We start from the raw sequence: 24,608 nt of genomic DNA, 5'->3' as shown, positions 1-24,608 counted from the left end.
TCACTACTCACTCACTGACTCACCCAGAGCAACTTTCAATCCTGCAAGCTTCATTCATGGTAAGTGCTCTATATAGGTGTACTGTTTTTTTATCTTTTATACCATATTTTTACTGTACTTTTTCTATGTTTAGATATGCATAGATACATAAATACTTACCATTGTGTTACAACTGCCTACAGTACTCAGTACAATAACATGCTTTAAAGGTTTGTAGCCTAGGAGCAATAGGCTATACCATATAGCCTAGGGGTGTAGTAGACTATAGGTAGTAGTAGTCTACACATAGTAGCCTATAGATCATGGTTTGAGTAAGTATATTCTCTGATGTTCACACAACGATAAAATCTCCTAATGACACAGTTCTCAGAATGTATCCCCTTGTTAAGTAATGCAAATGAAGGAGGAAGTGGAGGGCCAAATTGTTAACATAGCATACCCAGCTTATTTGGTGGTTGGTAGACGACAGATGAATGATGGGCTAGGCAGTGATGTATACATTATGAGTTTTGTTTTTAATATCACTATTAATTGCAGTCCAGTAAAACTAGATTCATCTTTGGACTTTAATAATAGTACATGTACATATACTTTACACATATAATAATTGTGAAGTAGAAATGAAAGATATTTGCTACTTCAGTTATGTTATTTTAAAATTTCATTATACATATACACAGATATATAACTTCATTAGACATAAACTAGATACATGTAAATGTCAGCGAAGCATATAAATGTGATCATATCAACATACTGTTACTCATTTGTATTTTTCAATGCTATCACTCCCCTTTTACAGCTAAGAATACTAAGGTTTAGTGGTATTAACTGAGTTACTAAATATTTACAGCAGGTAAGTAATGAAGCCAGGTTTGTAACCAAGACAGATTCTGGTTCATGTTACAGTGTTCTTTCCACCAAAGCATATTTCCTGCATTCAAAGATTTGGTTTAATCTGTTGTTCCTGTCTGACTTGGGTACACAAGGAGATCTGCTATCATGACAGAGCTTTAGAGTTCATTGCCAGATCCTATTTTCCTACCCCATATTTTGCATGGGAGGCAAGTGAAGGCCAGTAAGGTGGAGTAACTTGAGAAAGCCACACAGAGATAATGACAGGACTGGAACCCTACCCCTGCCCTCATTTAGACACCACCTAGACACAAAGACATTTAACCTGGAAGATCACAGCTTAGCCAGCTTAGCCTCAGGAGATAATCATAAGGATACTTCAGTGGGTATATCATATACATTTCTCTAGGCATGCTAAGAGTATATTTAATTGAGATGTATTTTAACTTTCCTTTAGGATACATTTTTAAAATTATCTTATTAAAATTCTCAAACCAAAAACAGCAGCACATTGGCAACCTGGTGTCCTAATGTATTTCAATCAAATGAGAAAAATATGATGCACCAAGGAACAGATTTTGCAGGAAAGTTGTGCTTACCTTCATAAGTCCCACTTTCTAGGAGAGCACCACTTTTCTCCAATTCCATAAAATCTTCAACAGTGATGAAAATATAGTCCACTCCAGGGACCTCACCCTCCTTATGTGGCCTTGTGGTGCCTGAATAAGGAAAAGTAAAAACAAAAGACAGACTCTAAATTATTTGTTGTTGAACTTTAGAAATTTACCATACTTCTGAATATTCAATAACACTTGTTTGTACATCCTGCAAGTTGGCAGTTTGCATTTGTCCTTCTGTTTGTTTGGCAATAGAATACAGCAGGGGGTAAAGAGTAAAGTAAATATACAAAGCATTTTTCTTCACTAAGTTTATAAAGAGTCCATTGCCATGGAATATGGCTGCATATATTTTTCAGGGAAGAATGCTGAACATTGTGCCCTTTTTGAAGAGGTGGTTTGAATATTGGGCCAGGAGTCTGCTAGCTCGGGAATTTCTACATTTCATTCCCATGAATGGACCTCTATTGTTCTGTAGATTGCTGTGCTATGACATAAAATACAATGGGAAATAGAAATCGTAGCAAGATGGCAACTACTTTTACATTTTCATGATCTGCTTTCTATGGGGGGACTGTTTGTTCGTTTTCATTTGTCAAATTTGTGCCAGTAAATGTATATTTGGGGTTTATGGTTATTTAAACTATTTATTTAAACTATTACTTAAAATTAAATTTATCACTCAGTTGGAGTTGAGTAATAATTAAAATGACATTAGTAATTATAATGTTGGTAATATAGTGTCTAATTCGACAGGAGGAAGCTTTGACTTCATCACACAGGCTCTCCTTTACATGGTCTGGCTTCCTTCTTTCATTACTGTCGCTAATTCTGAATGAATTGGGAGGTGACACCCGTCTAGGAGTTACCGCCTGGGGCCACTGCTCCTGCTTCCTGCATCACCTATTGAGGGAATGGAGCTGCAGAGGGCCAAGGTGACGGGAGCATCAGCTGCTCTGTTCAGCTGCCCTGAAGAACAGAGCCTTCCAGGCATGCTGTCCAGTATGTGAAGTGGGAGCAGAAACAGAGTATGTACTCAAGGCTGCAGATTTGTTTTCTGGTATACTTCCTTCCCTCATCATACCCTGAGCTTCTTCCTTTCTTGTTCTATGCCGCCTACATAAGGCATTTTGCATGGTCAGATTGTAATTTACATAATGCATACATGCAAATAAGTATGCAGAAATATACAGAGGCCGAATATATAAGCAAGGCAGTACACTGGCAGACTTCTTCATATTTAAAAACTCCCCCATATTGTCTATATACTGAAAAAAAAAGTATTTTAAATCCTTAAATTTTATTTTTTGCTCTCTGAATTTGAAGCCTTTATCAGCTAGGTCATGAAAATAACCAGTCAGTTCTCCTTTTGGTCTGTTAGTATCAAATCTTGACTGCAAATGAAAGGCAGAAGCTAATGTCAGAATGTACAATGTGCTGGGGAAATTGATTTGGGGTAAAAATGAATAATTCCAATTGCAAACGTTTTTTGAGATTTGAAGGCATCATTTTCCAAATCTTTACAACCCTTCTTTGGGAGTTTCAAAACAATCGTTTTCCATAATCATGTTTAATGACTTTCCTCTGAATTTGTTATTTTATTTTGTTTAACTGAGCCACATTTTGCAATATTTCCTACTGCTTTTATGCTATAAAAAAGAAACCTCCCACACCTAGTATGCATAATGTTTTCAAATTAATGTTTCTATGAGAACCTTAACTTTCAATATCCTCTTATGTGCTTAAATTTGTGAATTAGAAGTATATTAACATGGTTGTGGCAATCAATTTGTTTTTCTACTTATTTAGAGCACACTCTAATCATTAAGAAAAATCAAATAACAAAGATTCAATTTTCCTTACTAATTTATCTGCATAATTCAGAAGCTACACACTTTGGTTAATTAACTGCTTGCAGTATGGTAATGCATTCCTAGCACAATGTGAGCAGAGGATCACATACTTGACAGCAGTTTCCAGGGCTGCTGACCTGTTTGGAGTAACTTGGCTGTACCAAATTCTAGTGAATATGTTTGTGGTTATGTTATTCTTGGGAGGACCATCAGTACTTTTAGTTCACTGAGTGGTTTTCCATCTCCATCTTGCTCCTCAGACCTCTGTGACTGAGTCCTTACCTCTGTGATGCATCAGTATCACCTGTTGCTGTTGACCACCTGATGCTGACTGCCTAGGTGGACTGAAAGCTCGCCTATCTCACTGAAGAAGTTCTACTCTACAATCTCAAATGCTGCACTCCCCATCTTTGACATCAATGTCCCATCTTTTTTTTCTAATTCTGCTCCTCTAATTGTGACCTCCAGCCCCTTGATCTCTCTTAATTTCTCTGATGTTCCCTAAATCTGGCTTTACTTGCCTCCCTCACTACTAAGGGTCCAGGAACAACTTAGAATCTTCCTTCCTTTAACGCACCTTCACCATTTTCTGACTCATACCAAGTCTCCACATTCACTACTGGCTGTTACAGTCATAGACAGCAGTTGCTACAGAAAACCATAAACCTTCTCCAACAAAGTTCTCTATAAATTCAGGTTATTTAATGTCAGGTTCATCCTACTGATGCTTGAGAATCCTTTTATATGTGGCTTCTTGCCTCTTCTTGCCACATTCCTGCCATTTTCCAATACTCAACTGTGTTGATCTGCAGAAGACATGAGCTTATTCTTCTTGGTAAAGCAAGAGACAATACAAAATCAAATTCCCTAAAGTTTCCTAATTTCCATTTTCCTTGTCTGCATTATCTTCATATTTTCTCTGTTCCATCAAAACTAACCCTTTATTGGAATTATGCATCGCTCTTGCTAAAGTGAATCCCTTCTCCTTTGCTTCCTTTCAAAATTTGGTTTTTATTTTTTCATCAGAGTTGCATATACAGATATTTTAAATTTTCAAGCAATTCTATGAGGCTTGTTACTTTAAAAAAAGCAGGTTCTAGTCACCACTCCACCCCCTACACACACACACACACACACACACACACACACCCATTTTCCTTTATACTGAGGCAAACAGGTTCAACTCTTTCAGCTGACTCATTTGCTTTACCTCCATATCTCTAGAAATAATTACTGAAGTAAAAAAAAGGCAAGAGGCTCCTAAATAAATAGGATGCCTCTTGCCTTTTTTTTACTTCAGTAATTATTTTTACATATTCAAGTGAACAAAATGAGGATTTGGCCCTCTTTTGTACACAATTCTACCCCTGTCACACTTACAACTTCCTCCCTTTTTCATTCTTCTAACAGAGCAAACTTGTGTTTAGATTACTATTTAATGTTTCCATTAATACTAATAATACTACATAAATCTATTCCCAGATGAACCTTGGAGTGTACCAACTACTTTTCCCTTCTTGTGTAACTTTTTGATTAATGTATTTAAAATGGAAATGACATATTAAATCTACGGTAATCATTAATTCAATTAACAAACTCCTGTTAGATAAATCTTTCTAAATGTACAAATATGTTTCGTATTTTATCCAGTTTATCCTATTGAAGAACTCCCCTCAGGAGCCTTCTAACCTGCTGCAATCTGCACTGTGTTGACCTAGCCCACAGCTGCCACCCTAGGATCATCCTTTGTCAGCATCCTGGGATGCACTTTGCCTCTGTCTTGTACTGTTCCTCCTCTTTTTCAGATTCTGTGCCTATTTTCATGGTCTACTCCCTCATTTTGGCAGAGCACATCTGTCAGAAGCTTCCTGTCTTGCATGGGACTTACATTGTTCTGAGATTTTGCCATGTGTCATTCTGCTTTCTCTTTACCCTAAAATTTCCACCATTAGAATTACTCTTTGGTTTAGACAAAGGAACAACTACCTTTAAAATGTATGCTATAATAGACAAGAGTGTGAGCTGTGGGATCAAACTGCCTGTGCTTGTTGGGACTCTGCCATAGGCTGTCAGTAATACCTTGAGCAAGTCCCTTCACCTCTGCAAACTCTAGCTTTCTTATCTACAAAATGGGAACAATACTAGTAGCATCTTCACAGGGTTGATGTGAGGAACAAATGAGACAATTTGTATAACATACTTAATACAATGTCTGGCACATATTAAGCAATCAACAAGGATTATAAGTTAAGTACTGTTGCCTGGAAGAGCAGAGGTGATATCATAGATAGAACTTTTTCTTTTTTTAATGAATTCTTGCCACAAATATCAACTTGAGTATTTACTATGTGCCAAGCACTATTCTAGATGCTTGGGACATATCTTTAAATAGCACATATTAACATTCCTGCCTTCATGGAATTTATATTTTAACAGGAAGAGGCAGAGAAAAAAAAAATTAAAAAGTTATATAGTATGCTATAAAGGGGCAAATCCTGTTAATTGACCAAAAACCACATCATTAGCACTCCTGCACAATTTAGTGGGTCAGTTAGACAATACTGAGGAAAAGGTTGAAGAGAAGAGAGAGACTGTGAGAAATGGAACTGAACAGAAGGAGAGACCTGTAATACTTGTAGGCTTCAGACTTTCCAAGGGTGAGTATTATAAGTTGGCTGGGGACCTCTGGGAAGCAACAGGAGATTCAGAATGAGCCTTGTTATGTTTTGAAAATCACTCAATTCTTAAAGAAATATTTCAGTTATTTCATACATTGCTTGGTTTAGTTTAGGTCACTTGGCTTAACACCTTTGTGCCCAATACAGGTATTTTTGAACTTTCAGTTATTTTCATAGCACTGACAAATATGACAGTGCACGGTGAGTTCTGATGACTGGTATATGTGTATACACACAGATATTTACTTATTAACTCTCATTTTTAAAAGAAGAAAGTAGAAGCATGGTATGATAAAAAGGTTCCTACACTTGAATTTCAAGGACATTGCATTCCATTTTTGTTTTAATGTTTTACTCATGTTATCCTGGATTAAAACATCACTAAGTTGACCATCAATTTTCTTATCATGCGCTGAGGTAAATAATAGATATAAAAAGGCATTATAAAAAGTAAAAGCGTACACACCATGCCAATAATATCTGCATTCTTTTTTAGTAACATTAATAGTACTACTAAGAAAACTACAATTACAATAAATATCATTGATGGTATCTTATTTTTGGAATATATTATAATCAAAGTTTTAAATCAGTTACCTTCATTCAGACTAACACTTCTTACAAAGAAAAAAATCTTATGCCTAAGGATATAAATTGCCTTTTTTATTGTCTGGGTGTAAAGAAACAAGAGCCAAGCTATAAATCCATTTTCTTTGATTCCACATTAAAATGTGGTACACAATTGCTCAGTTACCACTTACAAGGGTCCTTTCGTCTTTTGTTAGACACATAAAACAGCTATGGCCCATGGCCTAGGCTGCAAGAAGTTTTTTGCCATTTGCTGAATCATTTGAAAAGTGTGAAAGTACTTAAAAAACCTGATTAGTGGGCCATTTAATTTTACCTGCAGGTATAGCACCGGCAACAACAAGAGTCAGAAAGCATGATTTTAGATCTATGTGTCCAAAAAGAAAGGCTATTAATTGGTGTTAAATCAACTGGCAAGGCACTGGCTGAAGAAGGAGAAAGCAGTTGGAGTTTTACGAACACCTCTTTGGAAAGTAATATGGTTCTAAAAATGAGGCAAATGTATGTGAAATGAAATGAAGTGTTAAACAATAGTAATTTGCAGCTAAAGGTAATTAATGTCTAGACTCAAGAAACAGTTAAGTTGAATTTCCTGAAGTGGTTACTTACCTTATTTTTATGCTGAAATAATTATAGTTGCTTTCCCAACTCAAGAGATTATACATACAGAGTTGACAGGAAAGCAAGACTCAACACTAATAACAAGTAACCATCCAGCATCAGAAATAGGGTGGAAGATGTGGAGAAAAAAGAGGGAATATAGATGATTCATCATATAGCTGAAGTTGAAGCTCACCTTCTTTTATTGCTCTTATATTTTTGTTTGGGACTTTCCTAAGTGGTGTATAGAAAAGTCCAAAAATAATTTTTATTATCCAAATTATGGTTTATATGTTTTATTCTTATTTTTCTTCCAGACCACTCCCCCGAAGGAAAAGTAAATAGAACTGAAAGGGAGGAAATGCTACTAAAGTTGTATTTGCTTCATCTCCTTTTGCTTCATTTCTTTAAAAAAAAAAACCCAGCTTATTTATTAATTGCTAAATTAAGTACTGCAGGAATAATACCTGTTTCATGAGTTAATGAAAATATACAATACTTTTGCTCAAAAGACATGTCTAAAGAGAATGCATTTTCTCCCAAATTGTTAGCTTATTGATACACAGTGAAATCACATGAAGGCCACTTGTCATTTTGTTACCATGGCAACTGGGGGTGCTGATGGATTTTTTTTTTCATTATTGTTCTACTTTTTAAATGAAGGAGCATTGCTCCTTTTGCCTTAGGAAGAAAAGAGCATGACATTTGTGATAAATGTAACTCTAAAGAACATTTCCCCTCATCTTTCTGATATTTCATAATTTTAGTAAAATACTTTTGAAAAAGTCACCAGCTTAAAGGAAAGAATTATTATTTAGATGAAGGTTCAGTGAAATCATCTATTGTGATCTGTTCTGATGTGGTGAAAGCTCCACAGTGCCTGCTACATGGCAAGTACCCAATACATATTTGCTAAAGAAATGGACTTGGAATTGATCATTAATAGTCAATGTGTTCTAAGCAGATGGGTCACACTATGTGAGAATCTGAGAAACTGAATTCTGTTCTTATATGCATGTTTCTGAATACATTCTCTCTTTCTTCCTGGTGTTTTTCAACTGCAAGCTGGAGAAAATAAATCTTGACAGCTCGGGTGACTTCTTCGGATTCGACCTTTAATTAACTCACTCTTAGATTCTTGAAGACACTTCTTTAGTTTGTCAGTTACTCATTAGCAAGTGTGAACACCATCACCAGATTTGTGTGTGTGCTTCCAATGAAAACATTCATAAGATTTTTTTTGGCCAGTGCCTCTAATGAATTTTTACATTACCAGCCTAGGCCTTGGGTTACTATACTCATTGTCAATTATATAAAATCCAGAAGTATGGTATTATACAGACACAGAGCTAAAGTAAGCAATCAAATAATGAAGTTTGGGTCACTGAATCAAATGTTATAAATTATAAAGTAATGTGAGCCTTACAGATTTCACATTACCTGATAGGGTGGATAGGATTAAGGTTAAAAAAAGCAAAACCTTCGATTTGATTCAATTAATCACCTATTAAGTATAAGAATCATTTATGGCCTCAATAAAACCCTATGCATGTTTTATAAAATACTGAAGATTTGACAAATCCATTCATAAAATGATGGCCAGTAGTTACTTTGACTTAATTTTTTAACAGTGTGCTGCTCTAAACCTCAGTGATTTCAACACTGCCTCATCCCCTAAAACACCACACTGTCAATGATTGTTTAAAGCAGCATTGGCATATACTAACAAATGTTAGGTATCTTTCAGAAATAGCACATTTTTGAAGAGAATACCTTGGATATAAAGGTTCAGACTAACATTCCATATGGCACCAATTACTGTTTTAAATTTTAACAGTATGGATTGAGGCAACATCAGACTCAAATCTAGTAGTTCTTAAAATGTAGGATGTATCAGAACCACATGGAGACTTGTTAAAACACAGACTGCTGGTTCTCACTTCCCAGGATTCCTGAGTCACTGAGGCTTGGGTGGGACCTGAGAATTTGCATTTCTAGCAAGCTGTGATGCTGCTGGTCCAGGAAGTACGATCTGAGAACTACTGCTCTAACTTCACTCACATCTCAGGAAACCCCAAATGAAAGCAGTGTTAAACTTCATTGTCAAATGCAACTACAACAACACATGGAGTAGTACATGGGTCATGACTTTGGCATTGACCGTAGAGTAATCTACAGCCCTGTACTGGGTTCAGAGAAAAGAAGCCACCCCTGATTTACTGGTGCATAAGTGAACAGAGTCATGAGAAGTATACTGGTCAACCCAGCACTCTCTTGTGCTACTTCACATTGCTTTTTCATAGTCAGTGGAATGTTCTCTTAGAGGTTAAATGAATTTGGGAAGTAATGCACCTATATCCAGTTATGTCTGCTTATAAATAACTTTCATTATTATTTGAAGTGATATAAAACTATTTTGGCCCTATGTGTACAACAATATGGCTTAAATTCTGAAAAACACATGACACTTAAATATAGCTCACCAGCAGTGATACACGATAATATGGTAAGAAAAAAACAAGGATCTATTGTAGAAGATCTCTTGCATGAAGAAAAACTATGGTGAATGTCAGAAGAATAGAAGACACAAATGAAAAATTTGTAGATCTCCAACAAGTAAGAAATAGTAGCATCTTATTATTTCCCTATACAAAGGTATCTGATTTGGTAAATGTTAAATTACAGCTTGTTTACAACTATACTAATCAAACTAAATTAGGTGATGGGTAGGATGCACTTTGGAATTAGTACTCAAAGATTTATGTTGGCACAAATTATTTATGCAACCATATCCTTTCATCAATTCCAGGATTTCTCTTTCATAATGATGTCCTTGGTGTAAACACCAAGAGTAAATGAGGAGAGGTGAGGAATATCATTTAAAAGTTGCAGTTTATTTTACTGACCTTTATCCCTTGGACTCAACACCTCAGTGCTGAGGAATAAACACACCATATGGGGTAATCACATTTTAAGTTGACATATGTGTACACAGTTTAAATTTTAAGGCTCCTACTTGAATGGCCATACTTAATTACTGATAGTACCAAGACATCATTGATCAGGGACACACAAGGGCCCCACACTGAAGACAAGCTAGGGCAAAGTGAATGATTTCACTCATTCACTCATCATTTGAATCATAGCTATTTTGGTAACCAAAGATTTGTACTATGAATCTTATCCATTCCTTCACACCAAAGTCCAACTCCTCCACCCACCAGATTGCAGAAAAAGCGTTAGTTGCACAAATTACTTTCCTCATAAAAATTCTGCCTTTACTCACTTGCATTCACAGTACAGAATAATCCACTGCTCATGGATACAGAAACATGACTAGAAAAGATGACTCACCCAAGTAAAATCGGGTTCCTTGATATCTATAGGCTTGGCTTTTTGATCCATTTGCACAATATATAGATATAACATAGCTAACTCACTCCAGGATAGATGAACACTGTACTCTCACCAATAAAGTAAGGCAGCAAACCATCATCTCAAGATTCTTCACTTGGCTATTAATTTCCTGAAATTTTTAAGAAATTGAAAGAAGATGAATGGCCCTTTGTTATCAATTAATTTATTTTTGAACTTTTTATTTTAATTCTTCAATATTTAATTTAGATATGTTCTATATTTGGCATTCTATAGGATTAATGAAAAGAGGTTTTTCCTAATTATTTAACAGATAATGTTTCAAGATTACAGAAAAGAAAGCTTAAAGAAAAAGAAAAGATCAGTGACTTTTTATAGAAACAATATATTTTTAGTTTGAAGCTTTTATATTCTCCTCATGTAAAATTAATCTGGGCCAGAACTAGACTGCACGGAGACCACCAGTCCTCTGAGCACTGCAGACACTACTCTGTGGCCTTCATTGCATAGAAGGTTTAGTGGATCATAACTTTATCATTTTATCACTATTAGAATCTTACAATGACATTAACTTTTAGTATCACCATATGTCTCTATGGCATCTATATTCTGAAATGCTCAAGGTAGACCACAGAATACAGAGTCTACAGAGTATCAGAAAATCCAGATGAAGGTAAGAAGGCAGTTAACTATTCTTTCAAAACATTGAAATGCTTGCCAGATTATATGGCATAAATCACATATTTGAGTGATCACCTTTCTTTTTTGTTTTCATTGAGGTTCTCAAATACACACACATCAAATTATCACAGAGGGAAGAAGCAAAAAAGGGAGAGAGGAGAGGACAAAATATTAACGAGCACCCACCAGCTTCCCTGAATGAGATGCTTTTATTCTTGCTAAAAATCTTGAGCTAAAGAATCCCCTATACATCTGGTATGACTTAATGTTCACAACACCAGCTAATTGTATTAATTGATGGTTATCATATAGTTGATGGAAAACAGAATAGAAATTAACAGCTCAACTTCTCTGTTTTAAAAAAAAAAATTACAGAATTGAGGAATAGTAAAGTAGAAATATACTCAGCCGCAGCTGATAGGCCCTTAATTCCGAACTTCATACCCATGGGCATTCACACATGGAAAACATCTGCTCAAATTTTGGAGACAGGCAAGTCTTCCTGCTCAGACCAGTGTCACTGGCACCAGCCATTAAATGTTGAGTTGCATGGCCTGGCTCCTCCCCAAGAAACAGAAGGGAAAAAGAGAAAAGTGACTTGATCAAATCAAATAATCATCATCATGAGAAAAAAAAACCCACAAGTACCTAGATTTTTAGTCCATAGACAAGTGTATGCCTCTGAAGGAAAAGGGAGGAGGGGAGCAGAATATGTTTTCTGCCTTATTGAGACTTTAACATTGGACACACAGCCAGCAGCCCTATAGCCTGTGTCCACATGGTCCATTAGGTGTGAAGGGCAGCAGGACTCAGTTTCTATCCAATTATCATAACCCCCAGGACCCTGTGGTCTTAATCCTAGACCACTGTGTTTCATTCCCAATTGGAGAGAAAATGAAAAGTGATACAGGGTAAAGAACTGTGTATTGTGAATTGTCAAGTATTCATTTGAGACCATTGCTGGAAATTTTTACATAAACATATCAGAATAAAACTACACTGTAACAAACACTCTTGATTCTACAGACTTTCAGATCATTGTTCCTGAGAGTTGCAATTATCATGTGAGATTAAGGGAAGTTGTATGAGTTAAAAATACAAAAGAAAATTTTAAGGGAATTTCAAAAGGGAGCCAATCAAGGTACTCCAAGCATAAAGAGATATTGAGTTAATAATGTTATCAAAATAAATACTGGATTCTTTAGAGAAAATGTTTACAAAGTTTAGATAAATCTTTACCCCTTTTAAAGAGAATAAGAAAACACACTTACAAAAAAAAAAAAAAAAAGAAAAGAAAACACACTTACTAGCCAGGATTAATTGAGACACAATGCAAAATAGAGCTGAGAATACCATCAGTCAACAGCTGATTCAGAATGCTCTCCAAAGTACAATGAGCAGCTAGTAGGGTCCTCTGGCTTTCAACCCTAAAGTATTAAGTGCTGTCCCCTAAAAGAAGGGCTAGAGAGTCTGGTATTATACAAAACTGTGAAGGCATAGACTGGCAAAACTAGGCTACAGGGCATCAGTGAATCCACGTCAAAATCAACGTATGCATATGTTTAACATGCTGGAACAAATTTAAGTAGCTCTTTATCTCCCCAGTTAAATCCACACTATTTCTTTGGGTTAGGGGTCAGCAAACTTCTTCTAAAAGGGCCAGACAGTAAATATTCTAGGCTTTGCTGGCCATATCCTCTCTGTGGCAACTACTAAACTCTGTTATTAGAAATGCAAGCTGCCACAGATAATATATAAATAAATGAGCATGGCTGTGTTCCAATAAGAGTCAGGGAGATTTGATCCACAAGATATAGTTTGCCCACCCTGGTATTAGATTTTTGATGCTGTATGTCTTGATACTCTTGTCTCCTAGACTCATAAACCAACAAGATGCAACTTAAATGTCAGCCTTTGAGTGTACTGCCCAATATAGACAAAAAATGACCATTACTGATAGTGTAGCCAGTATTAAGTATGACATTTCACATATATGTACATTTTCCTTTTGAAAACTTCTTAAGTACAACTAACCAGGTAACTTTCTAATACACAGAAACAAAAATAGGGGAAAAGTCTGAGTAAGGGACATAGATTTTTGGCTCTCAAGAAGCAAGACAGGACTGTTCTCAAGAAATGTTTGACCTAATTTGAACAGGTTGTTTCCAGGGGAATCATATGTTTTGTGATGCTGCACTAGGAGTGGAAACATATCTGTTCCTATAAGTAAGGCAGTGAAGGAGCCTCTCCATAAAATAGATATTGACTGATGCCATTGTATCTTTTTATGGTATATAACAGTATCCTGCTGACCTTGCTTCCATTTTAGGATATAATTATATTAGTAATGCTTCTGTGGGCTACGGAATTCAGCAGACATTTAATACAGGGATCGAATATTGAGCTTCTAAGTGCTCCTAAACTTCATAAACACATTTTTATCATGTTGTATGTATGCTACATGTTGACCAGGGGAATCAGGTTACAGTTATTGGAGAAAGGGGTATTCACAGTCATATTTTATATTTGATAGTAAATTTGTTATTTCCTGACGTAGATATTAAGAGTTACATAATAAAGTTGTATGTGAACAATATACACACACAAAGTTTAGGACCATAGCTTAGTAAAATTAGCACAGTGTATGAAAATAAGGCAAAAAAAAAGAGAATTATATTAGGTTAGGCAATCCAAGATAGTTGATTCTGTAATGCATTACAGCAAAATACTGAAAATACTTTAGAGTACTCTTTCCTGCTGAAACAATCTGGTAATTTTTAAGATATTCAGTAATATATTTTAGAAAACTTCAATTTTTTCTTTTATAAACTTATCCTCTGTCCAAATATATATGTAATGTTTGAGAATAAATATTACTCTACTAGCAAAAAGAAGAAGAAAAATAAAAGGCTGATGAATATAGCAAAGTAAGGAATTATATGAGAGGTTTCTTTGTGTAAATGACAATATTCATAAAAACTAATTCTTATTGAGCTCTAACCTTGTGTGAGGCTCTGTACTCCGCTCTTTGCATGCATTATATCTCTGATTTTTCTTGACAACTCAGTAAGTTGGGTAGCATTATACTTTTTGAGTAACTTGGCCATGTCATAGGACTGGAAATTGACAGTGTCAGGATTCAAACCTGGGTGGCCTGGCAAGGGAGTACTCCACCATCACCCACAAAAGTTCCTATAAAGAATCTGTTGTGGGAAATGAATGGGAGCAGTGGTTGGGAGCAGTGGGTGTGCCTTGTGAATGGGAGATGAGTAGCCACCACTCACAGCACATTCAAATTGAGTGTCACGCCAGGAGAGACTAGCATCAAATATCCTATGGATATCCAATTACCCCGATTTGATTATATAGTGCATACATTATCAAAATATCACGTATCCCATAAATACATATAACTATTATGTATCAATTAAAAAAATCTCTAATGCAGAAGTAGGGAGAAGTAAGACATTCTCTAAACTGTTGCAGAGTTAGAGCAGGCATATCCAAAAAGATAACTCAGAACTATCAAGAAAGTAGCTGAGATACTCTCCTGCTCAGAGCTCTATTAGAATATAATTATTATTCTAATTAGAATATAATAGAGCTCTGAGCAGAAGAAATAGTAGTAAATTTCTTTGAAATAGGTAAATCATAAAATATTAAGAATTGGGTAAGTTTTTAGTTATCTAGGTCATATGCCCCTTTTGCCAGTCACATAATAGAAATGACTTGTAGAAATTTCAACAAATATATATTTGGTGCCTACAAGAGCTGACAGAAAGATGAAAATGAAAAAAACAAGTCTTTCATCATCCTGGAGATCTAAAGTTATTAAGTTACTGACAACTGCAGCCACTTGTGTAGTAATTATTTCAAAATGGCACTGAAAATGGTAGATATAAAATATATAGTTTTAATCTCTTTAAAAGATAATAGATGGCTTAAAGAAAAGATAATAATACAGTGAATTAAACTATATGATCACAGTAGTACAAAGGATGGGGTAAGAGAATGGAAGTATACTTACTGTTATAAGAGTCTAACACTACATATGAAGTGGTATATCACTTACTGGCTGACTGTGATAAGTTAAAGATGTATAATATAAAGCCTAATGAAACCTCTAAGCACACACACTCACAGTTAACAAACAGAGATCTGTTTCAATTAAAAGTGCAAGACCAAACTCTATGCTGCCTATAAAAAACACACTTTGAATATAACATCACAAAAAGGAAGTGAAAGGGTAGAAAAAGATATACCAAGTTATGATGAAATGGAGGCTATAATAACATCAGAAAAAGTAGGTTTTAGAGCAAAGAATATTAACAGAGATAAAAAGGTTCATTTTAAAACAGTAAAGGTGTTGATTTATTGAGAGCATAAAAATCCTAAATGTTTATATACTTCATAACAGAGATTCAAAATACATGGGGAAAAAATACCATAGAACTGCAAAAAGAAATTCACAATTCCACAACTGTACTTTGAGATTTCAACACCCCTCTCTCAATAACTGATAGAACAAGTAGACAGAAAGTCAGTAAAGATACAGGCCTGAACAACACTATGAACTTAATCTAATTGGCATTTATAGAACACTCAATAATGTACATTCTTTTTAATTGCACATGAAAAATTTGCCAAAATAGACCATATTCTAGGCAGTAAAAAGTTTCAACAACTTTTAGCAACTCAAATCATAAAAACTGTTTTCTTGACCACAATAAAATTAAATTAGAAACCAATAACAGAAAAATATCTGGAAAAGCCCTAGATACTTGGAAACACTTTCAAATAATACATGAATCAAGGAAGACATCAAAAAGTTAATTAGAAATTAAAGGGATGGGTGTATACCTACTTGATGAGTGCGATGCGCACTGCCTGGGGAATGGACACAACTAAAGCTCAGACTTGGGGGCATGGGGAGGCATGGGCAATGTATATAGCCTGATCTTTTGTACCCCCTTAATGAGCTGAAAAACAAACAAAAAATAAAAAAAAATAAAAAAAAAGATTTGCATCAAGTTCTAAAACTTTGTACATTGTTTAATAATAACCCAATGATTTATAATAAAAAAAGGGATCCCATGAAAAAAAAAAGAAATTATTTTGAACTAAATAAACATAAAAAACAATATATCAAAATTTGAGAGAAGCAAGAATTTGGGAGAAATTTATAATCCAAAATATTTATATTACAAAAGCAGAAAGATCTCAAATCAATGACCTCAGAAAATAGAAAAATAAGAGCAAATTAAGTCAAAATAAGAAGAGAACAGGGAATAATAAAGATCAGAGTAGAAATTAATGGAATAAACAATGAAATAAACAGTTGGTTCTTTGAGAGGATCAATAAAATTGAGAAAACTCCAAGCTAGACTAATGTCAAAAGGAAGAGAGAAGGCACAAATTATCAATATTTTGTAATGAAAAAGTAACTTCACTATAGATTTGACAGATATTAAAAGGTTATTAATGGAATATTACAAATTTATGCCAAGAAATTTGACAACTTAGATAAATGGACAAATTCCTTGAAAGACACAAATAACCAAAGCATGTTTAATAATACTGTACATAGTATAAATATTATAAAAATATACTGGGGAGTGTGTTTATACGTGTGTGTGTGTATGACTGTGTGTCTATCTGAGTTTGTACTTAAAAACGATCTCTTAAAGAAAACTCTAGGGACAAATAGCTTTGGTGGTGAATTCCACCAAACATTTAAGAAAGACATAATACTAATTCTATATAAACTCTTTCAGAAAACTGAAAAAAAGGCAAAAATATTTAATTCATTCTACAAGGCTAGTATTTTCCTGATACCAAAACCAGACAAAAGTTACAAGAGAAGAAAATTACAAACTACTATTCCTCATGAACATAATACAAAAACTCTAAAAAAATTTTAGCAATTTGAATGGAACAATATTTTAAAAAGATAACACATCATAACCAAGTGGAGTTTATACCAGGCATGCAAAATTGATTTAACATTCAATAAGCCAATCAATATAATTCATCATAGTAACAAGCTGAAAGAGAAAACACATTTGATCATCTCAATAGATAACTGAAAGAAAATTTGACAAAATACAACATCCCTGCGAAAAACTCTCATCAAACTATGTTGGAGATATACGTGTTTGTGTGTGTGTGTGTGTGTGTGTGTACAAACACACACACACACACACAGGTAGATTATGCAAAAATACCATTTACAGTTTTTAAATGTGCACAATTTGTTTATGAATACAAACACATATAGCAAAAGTACAACAAAATATGTACAATTATGAACACCAAACCAGTAGAGTGGTTACCTCTGGAGGATCAAAGAGGAAAATGAGATTACAGGAATCTGAAGAATGATTTAATGGGGGAGATTCAACAGTATCTGCAATATTTTATTAAAAATAAAAAGAGAAAAGGTAGGAAAATATTAAAATTTAGTAAATCTTAGTGGAATATACTCAGGTGTTTGTTATATGATTCCTTCTCCATTTCTGGAGCCTTAAAGTAAATGATGCCACATAAATATGCTTGAATGTTAAGCAACCATTAAAATAACATTTATAATTATATAATGGTGTGAAAATGCTTATGAAGAGTAATGTTATTTTAAAGGAAGACAAAATTTATCTAGGAAGGCAGCAGTTTTGTAAATGTATATATGTATGTGCATAATATTCTACTGTGTAAATTTATCCCAATATGTTTATGTACTCTACTACTGATGAAGCATCAATGATTTTTATGTTGATTTCAAATTTTCACTATTAGAAACAGCACTACAGTCAATGTTCTTGTATACATATGACTCCTGTGCACATGTTTTTCTATGGAATACACTTAGCAATATAATCACTACTATATCAATACTTTGCCTTTATAAAACTATAGGAAAATACAATCCCATATAATGTCCAAAAAAGGTAGTTGAACTTAGCTTTTTCTCTTTGCCTGCAACAGTCAACTGCTACTTGAATGAAAATTTGACAATTTATGTCGACAAGCCTCAAACAATCCTTTAGCACTGCCTAACAATCACACTATATCATTTCACTTTCTCTCTACATTGTTTTCAAAACTATTGCTCTTTCTTCAAACCTTCTCTCTTAGAACCTTACACTCCCTAATATTCCCTGTTTCCTTTGTATATTCAATCCACTTTTAAAATCAAACACAGGTTGAAATAGATGTTACTTGAATATAAAGTACCATAACCCCTTTGATAGGCAGTTGCTGATAAATAAATATCAACACTTAAAATGTATATTCTGACCAAATATTTCTCTTTCTAGAAATTTATCACACAAATATTTTCTTATGGTCCTCAATATATATACAGAACAATGTTCACTGAGGCATACTTATAATAGAGAAAAACCTAAAAATGAGACAATTTCTTCCCCATCACCTTCAATTATTAATTGAAAATACTCAGTACATCAGAGTAGTAGGAAAAGATGCCTCCATATATCCATACTTACAATTCTATGTGTTTTTGTTAGCCTTGCTTCCAGAGACATAACAGCTGTAACCTGAAATATTGTTGATTCTCATGATTTTCTTTCACCATTGTACCAGATACTTTTCTCTTTGCTTGTTTTTCATTTATTTTAGCATCATCTAGTATAGGAGCTCTCAACTCTGGCTACATGTTAGAATCGCTTGGAAAGGTTTTAAAGCCAGTGGCTCCACCTGAGATGAGTTAAATCAGAATTTGGAGGTTAGTGTCCAGGGATTGCTAGTTTTTAGAATGATTCCCAGGTGAGTTTAATGTATCAGGGTTGAGGACAACTGATCCTGGAATATAATCAGCAATTCAGTTTACCATTAGAAAGAGGAACTCTTTAAATGACTTCTCATTAATTTCCATTTGTTCTGGAAGTTTAGGAAGATGGTGAAATTTATTTTGGTTCCAGGAATCCTGAGACTTGCCGCTTCCAATCTGCTATATAGTTTTAAGTCTGCCAATGTCAATCTAAGATATTATGCTATAGAAATTTGTTACATTGCAGGCCTACAACCATTTTTGCCTTGTGTGATCAGTCTCATGGCTTCAAGAGGTCCGCAAGCTCGTACTCTTAGTCATTTCAGCGTTCTAGATAATACACTGTTAGGTCAGCATTGATGTGGTGATTAACGTCCTTCAGCTGAAACATTGACTGGGTGCAATTTGTTGATCCTGAGTGCCTTGTTAAACTTCATGTCTGTTGGGTAGTGGCACTTATTTTATTTCCCACAGTAAAGTGTTGAAAGACATTAATCTCCACCGTTTCAGGCCTGGCGCTTTTGTTAGAGAGTATATGAGTTGTGATCAAAAAGTAATGATACTTTTTAGAAATTTGTTTTTTTATAAGTTTTTCTGTCAGAACTTGAACATGAAAATCAGTATTTCCACCGTTGGAGAATATATACTAATCCTAACATACTAGCAATCTTAAAATTTTGTTTTTACAATTCTACTTTTGAAATGGTTTTTGGATTCAGTGGCACCTTTTTGGAACATCTACCATCATGGCAAATTATCAACAGCTGAGACTGAGTTTGGCTTGTGAGAACAACAGCTAAAACTTGTTCAGACCCAAATCTTGTGACTATTTTGAGTTACAAACTAAAGAAGTCAACACTATTTGGTTCATAATAGAAGTGTAACTAAAACAATGAAACAACTGTCTTTCTTTTCAGAGACAGGGTCTCACTGTGTTGCCCAGGCAGTAGCATGACCATAGCTCACTGTAGCCTTGAACTCCTGGGCTCAAGCTCTCCTCCCACCTCAACCTCCAGAGTAGCTGGGACTCCAGACATGCACCACCATGCCTGACTAATTTTTTTAATTTTTATTTTTTTGTAGAGATGGGGGTCTTGCTATGTTGCCCAGGCTGGTCTTGAAGCCAACCTCCTACTCTGGCCTCCCAAACTGCTGGGATTATAGGCGTGAGCCACCACACCTGGCCTATTTTCTTTGTGACTACACCTTGCTGTGAAGATAATGAACAAAAAATTTATTTTTCTTGACAGCAGTTTGTAGCTGCTCCATTGTCAAATTATCCCTAGGTTAATAAAGCTCTACATTTTGGCCTGGCTATCACTGTTGTCATAAGCATAAAGTCACACAGATGGAGACAGTGGTATGAAAGAAAGGGGTTAGCCTCTGGGTAAGTTATTTAACCTCACTACTCCTAACAGTCCTCATTTGTAAAATGGGAATAATAATGCCAACCACGTGAAAGTGCTGTGAGGATTAATTGAGAAAGTATTTTTAATTCCTTTCCCCTGACCCTTCTCACATTCGGATTTGTGTAGGAATCTCCTTGGGGTCTTGCTAAAATGAAGTTTCTGATAAGCAAACCTGGGTATGGCCTGAGATTGTGCATTTCTAACAAGATTCCAGTCAACACCAATGCTGCAGCTCTATGGCCACACTTTGAGCAGCAAGGCTTTAGTCTTACTTGTACTAGGTAACTCAGCAACTCAAAAAGGGTTACGTTCCTTCTTTTTTTTTTATTTCAGCTTATCATCATGGGGGGGTACAAAAGTTCAGCCCACATACACTGCCTATGTCCCGCCCATCCCCCCGAGTCAGAACTTCAAGTGTGTCCATTCCTCAGACAGTGCGCATTGCACTCATCAGGTAGTTATACCCCCTCCCCTCCCCCACCCCCATCCCCCCTGAGTCAGAACATTCAAGCATGACCTATATGAAACACCTCCATCTTTGTTGCTTTAAGGGTTTGGCTTTTGGTCAACAACTGTAAGCACTAATACTACTGCATGAGAGATCCTGAATATTGTCCCAAGGCAAGTGACTCACGGTGCATGCACTAGAAATAACATGCATTAGCCTTCATATTTATGACTTAATATCTTCACTCAATAATAAAAATGTCCTAGGTTCCTACTGTCTGAATTCCCATTCCAGGGAAGGGGATGACAGGCATCCAAAGCTATGGATTGATTTGGACAGGTAAGTGGGAGCTAAAGTCTCATGTGGGAGTGGTCTCCAAAAGCAAGGGTCCCCCATGTCATTTCCATGGGAGTGGGCAAAGAAAAAGAGCTGAAGCCAAAAGAACTGAAATCGGGCAAAACAGACTTTCAGGGTCAGGATGCTTAACTTGGGAATACCTCTTCAGTCAACAGTAAAAGAAGAGAGAGCCTTTAGTGAAGTAGTAACAGGGGGATGCACAGAGAGGAAATTGCTTTTGTTAGGAAATTTATTTTATGTGCAGTTATAATGAAAATATACCGTTCTATTCCAAGTCAGTAATGATATCCAGCAGTAGTCTTTGTCCTTCCTTCACTCAGCATTGCTGTGGGCTATTAATCATTTCAAACACAGTAAGAAGATATAACCAATCTACGTATGCTGAAATATAATTAAATCCTACTCAGCTCTAAATAGTATTCTGTTTGAGGTAACATGATGAAGTCTGGCTAACAAGCAAAACACACATCCAACAGTCACTTTGTTTCTTTGTATCCAAACAGATAGTGTCACCTCACACTGCCAAGGAGCTACTCAAAGATAATCAAGAAACAGATGCATTCTCTGTAGTGATTTAGGGAGTTTGTGTGAGTAGGCTTTTAGCAGTCCTTGACAGGGCAACTTCATCATATTTCATGAAGCTTGAAAACTCCTCTGTCATCCTTTAAGGTTCTTAGTATTATCTCTCACATCATGTTATTTCAAATCAATCATTACATATCCTGGAAACATCTCCTCCATGAAGGTGTAAAGCAGTTTTGATCCAGTAGTAGTATTTCTACTGTTACATAGACTGGTAGTGCAGACGCTTCAGCCTCTTGTTTAACAATAAGTTGCTTTCAGATAATTCATGCAACAACAAACAAAACATAAAAATAAACAGGTGTACACATGTGCCATATAAACCCTCTGCTTTTGCACTTAGCTTACTTGGATAATAGAGACAACACAAAGATTATTTTTTTCTGCTAAGTCAATTCCTTCAATGCCTACATTGTCCTGAGTTGTTGGCTATTCATCACTCCTTTATTTCATTTTGCCCACTGAAGAACATCTCTGTGCTTTGTTTTTAACTCTCTTTCTTATTAAAGTGCAGTTTGGTTTTATAGGTTGTTTTTAGTCTACTTTTGTGAAGTAGAGAACTCACAAAAGTGTTAAGTTGTTATTAGAAACTCACCAAGAAAAGTAATTAATATGATTCTTTCAATAATTACAGATATTCAAAATAGTTGAGGTTCAATCCTAAAAGTAAAATGGATTATGTTTATGCTATATGTACATTTATTGTACTTAGAATAAAATGATGACCCGAGGCAATGAGAGATCTTAAAATACCCTAATTTAAGGCAGTGTTATAATTCTTCAGTGTACTTTTAAGGTCAAATATATTTTGACTATGAGGATTCTATTAAAAGTGGTAATTTATGTATATATATATATATATATATGTATATAACATATCCCAACTTTTTGGTGATCACTGCCTTCTCTGAAACGTGAAAGTAAGAAGACAATAAAGACTTCAGAACCTAAAAGAGTAAAAGAACAAAAGGCCATTGCTATGACCAGATCAGACACTAACCACCACTGAGTAAGTGTTTTGCTGTGCAAGGACCATCTGAAACATCAGAACAATATGCAGCTTGTATATGTACACACCTCTTTATATGAAGAAAATTTAGAAAAGCTATATTTTCTTTCAACAAACAAGATTGCCCACTGAGTCTTATGAGCCAGCCATTGTTCTAGGTAAGGGGGAAATTCCTACCCTCAAACAGTGTTAAAAACAGACAAGCCAATAGTGTCTGCGTGTCAGCCTTCAAGACCCTCCACATTCAAATTTCCCTTATTGATCTCCAGTCTCAAGTGATTTCTTAACTTGGACCTATTGCAGGAACCAGATTAATATGCAAACAAATGGACTTTTGCTTACATGGTGTTTGACTTTTAAGTGGCAGACAGTAAGATAAAAATCTATTTAATGAAGTAACATCAATGATACAGAATGTTTAATCAGCTCAGTCTCTGAATCTTCCCACATCTCCTGTCCATCCTTACCTCAGCACTTTGAGGTCAGAAGTTTCTTTTTATCCATCTTTGAATAAACACAGGGCACATGCAATGGATAGTTATAAAAGAAACCAGGAAGTACTGTATAACGAATACTGCTCCTTACATTGATACCTTGAAGATTGCAAGAAACTGTTTGGCTGAGAAGGGAAACTAATAGTATTTTAGCAACAATGGTCAAAACCAGAATGTTTAATTATCCAAAATTATCCTCAATCCACAGCATTAGAATTAATAGGAGTTGTTTTGCAAATTAGCATAGAGGTAAAGAGGATGAATTCTTGAGAAAGTTCCCTGGGTAAAAACCCTGGCTGTCACTTATTAGCTGGGTGACCTTGGACAAGTTACTTAATCTTTCTGTGTTCCAGTTACCTCATCTGTAAGACTAGGATAAAAACATACTACCTTTCTCATGGTGTTATGAGGATTAAATTGGATAATATTTACAAATTGTCTAAAATGACATGTAGCACATAGTAAACACTATATAAATACTGTTAAATAAATAGATAATCCCAATCTGAGTCTTGAATAAACCTGGTCCCACAAGATGCTCTATGCAATTACATATCAAATGGATTTGTGGAATGTTTAATTTTCTGAAGAGTTATTGTATAAATTTGTAAATTTGAAGTTTTGAAACGTTTTATAGCCCTAAATTCTTGTTTAAATGTGTTTACATCAACACTTTCCAAGTCTCTTTCAGCATGGATTCCTTTTCTCCCACATAATACATGTACTGGTTCCAGTTAATACCCATAGCAGTAGCTTCAGTTAATACATTTCAGGAAAGTTTAATTGTGCTCCTATTGCTGCTTTGCATGGTAATTATTTGCATGTAATTTTACATCGCATATTTCAAGTCACAACTAGTATGAAGGTATGGATTTTGGTTTTAATATCATTTGTATTCTTCTGATCTCTTTCTCTCTGTTTTGCCACGGCTCCTATACAGGATTTCACACAAATGCCAAGAATGCTGATTTAAATGTAATACAAAATGCTACTCAAAACAACAAATTCAGGACTTGTACTTTGAAAGGGCCCTGGTTTAACAGCTACAAACAAAGTCTCTAGCCACACCCATAAAATGCCCTCTCAGGAAGAAAAGGCTGGAAAAAAAAAAAATCATAGTATTACTAAAGCCCAAGACAGATGGAAAACCCATTGCTCAAACCTGGAGGGAGCCTCCTGTCAATATATAAGCCATTAGGCTGAGTTGGTCACCTCCAATATGATTCACCTCAGCATGGAGGGGAAATTCCCTGCCTGAAAGGAAATGGTAGAAGCT

At 35.2% G+C, this 24,608-nt stretch overlaps 1 protein-coding gene across 2 annotated transcripts in view; it reads right to left on the bottom strand.

Annotated features, from left to right (window-relative positions):
- MAGI2 (membrane associated guanylate kinase, WW and PDZ domain containing 2) overlaps positions 1-24,608 on the bottom strand; it is a 1,290,578-nt gene that overhangs the window by 551,707 nt on the left and 714,263 nt on the right. For both annotated transcript variants that reach the window (XM_069462132.1, XM_069462133.1), the window contains exon 3: positions 1,455-1,574. In XM_069462132.1, the coding sequence (XP_069318233.1) occupies positions 1,455-1,574 (120 nt within the window). The remainder of the gene's footprint in view (positions 1-1,454; positions 1,575-24,608) is intronic.

Source organism: Eulemur rufifrons, chromosome 29 (genome assembly GCF_041146395.1).
Source record: "Eulemur rufifrons isolate Redbay chromosome 29, OSU_ERuf_1, whole genome shotgun sequence".
In the NCBI taxonomy this organism is placed as follows: domain Eukaryota; kingdom Metazoa; phylum Chordata; class Mammalia; order Primates; family Lemuridae; genus Eulemur; species Eulemur rufifrons.
Note: the sequence above shows the minus strand (reverse complement) of the source record. Positions and strands in the feature narration are given on the sequence as shown.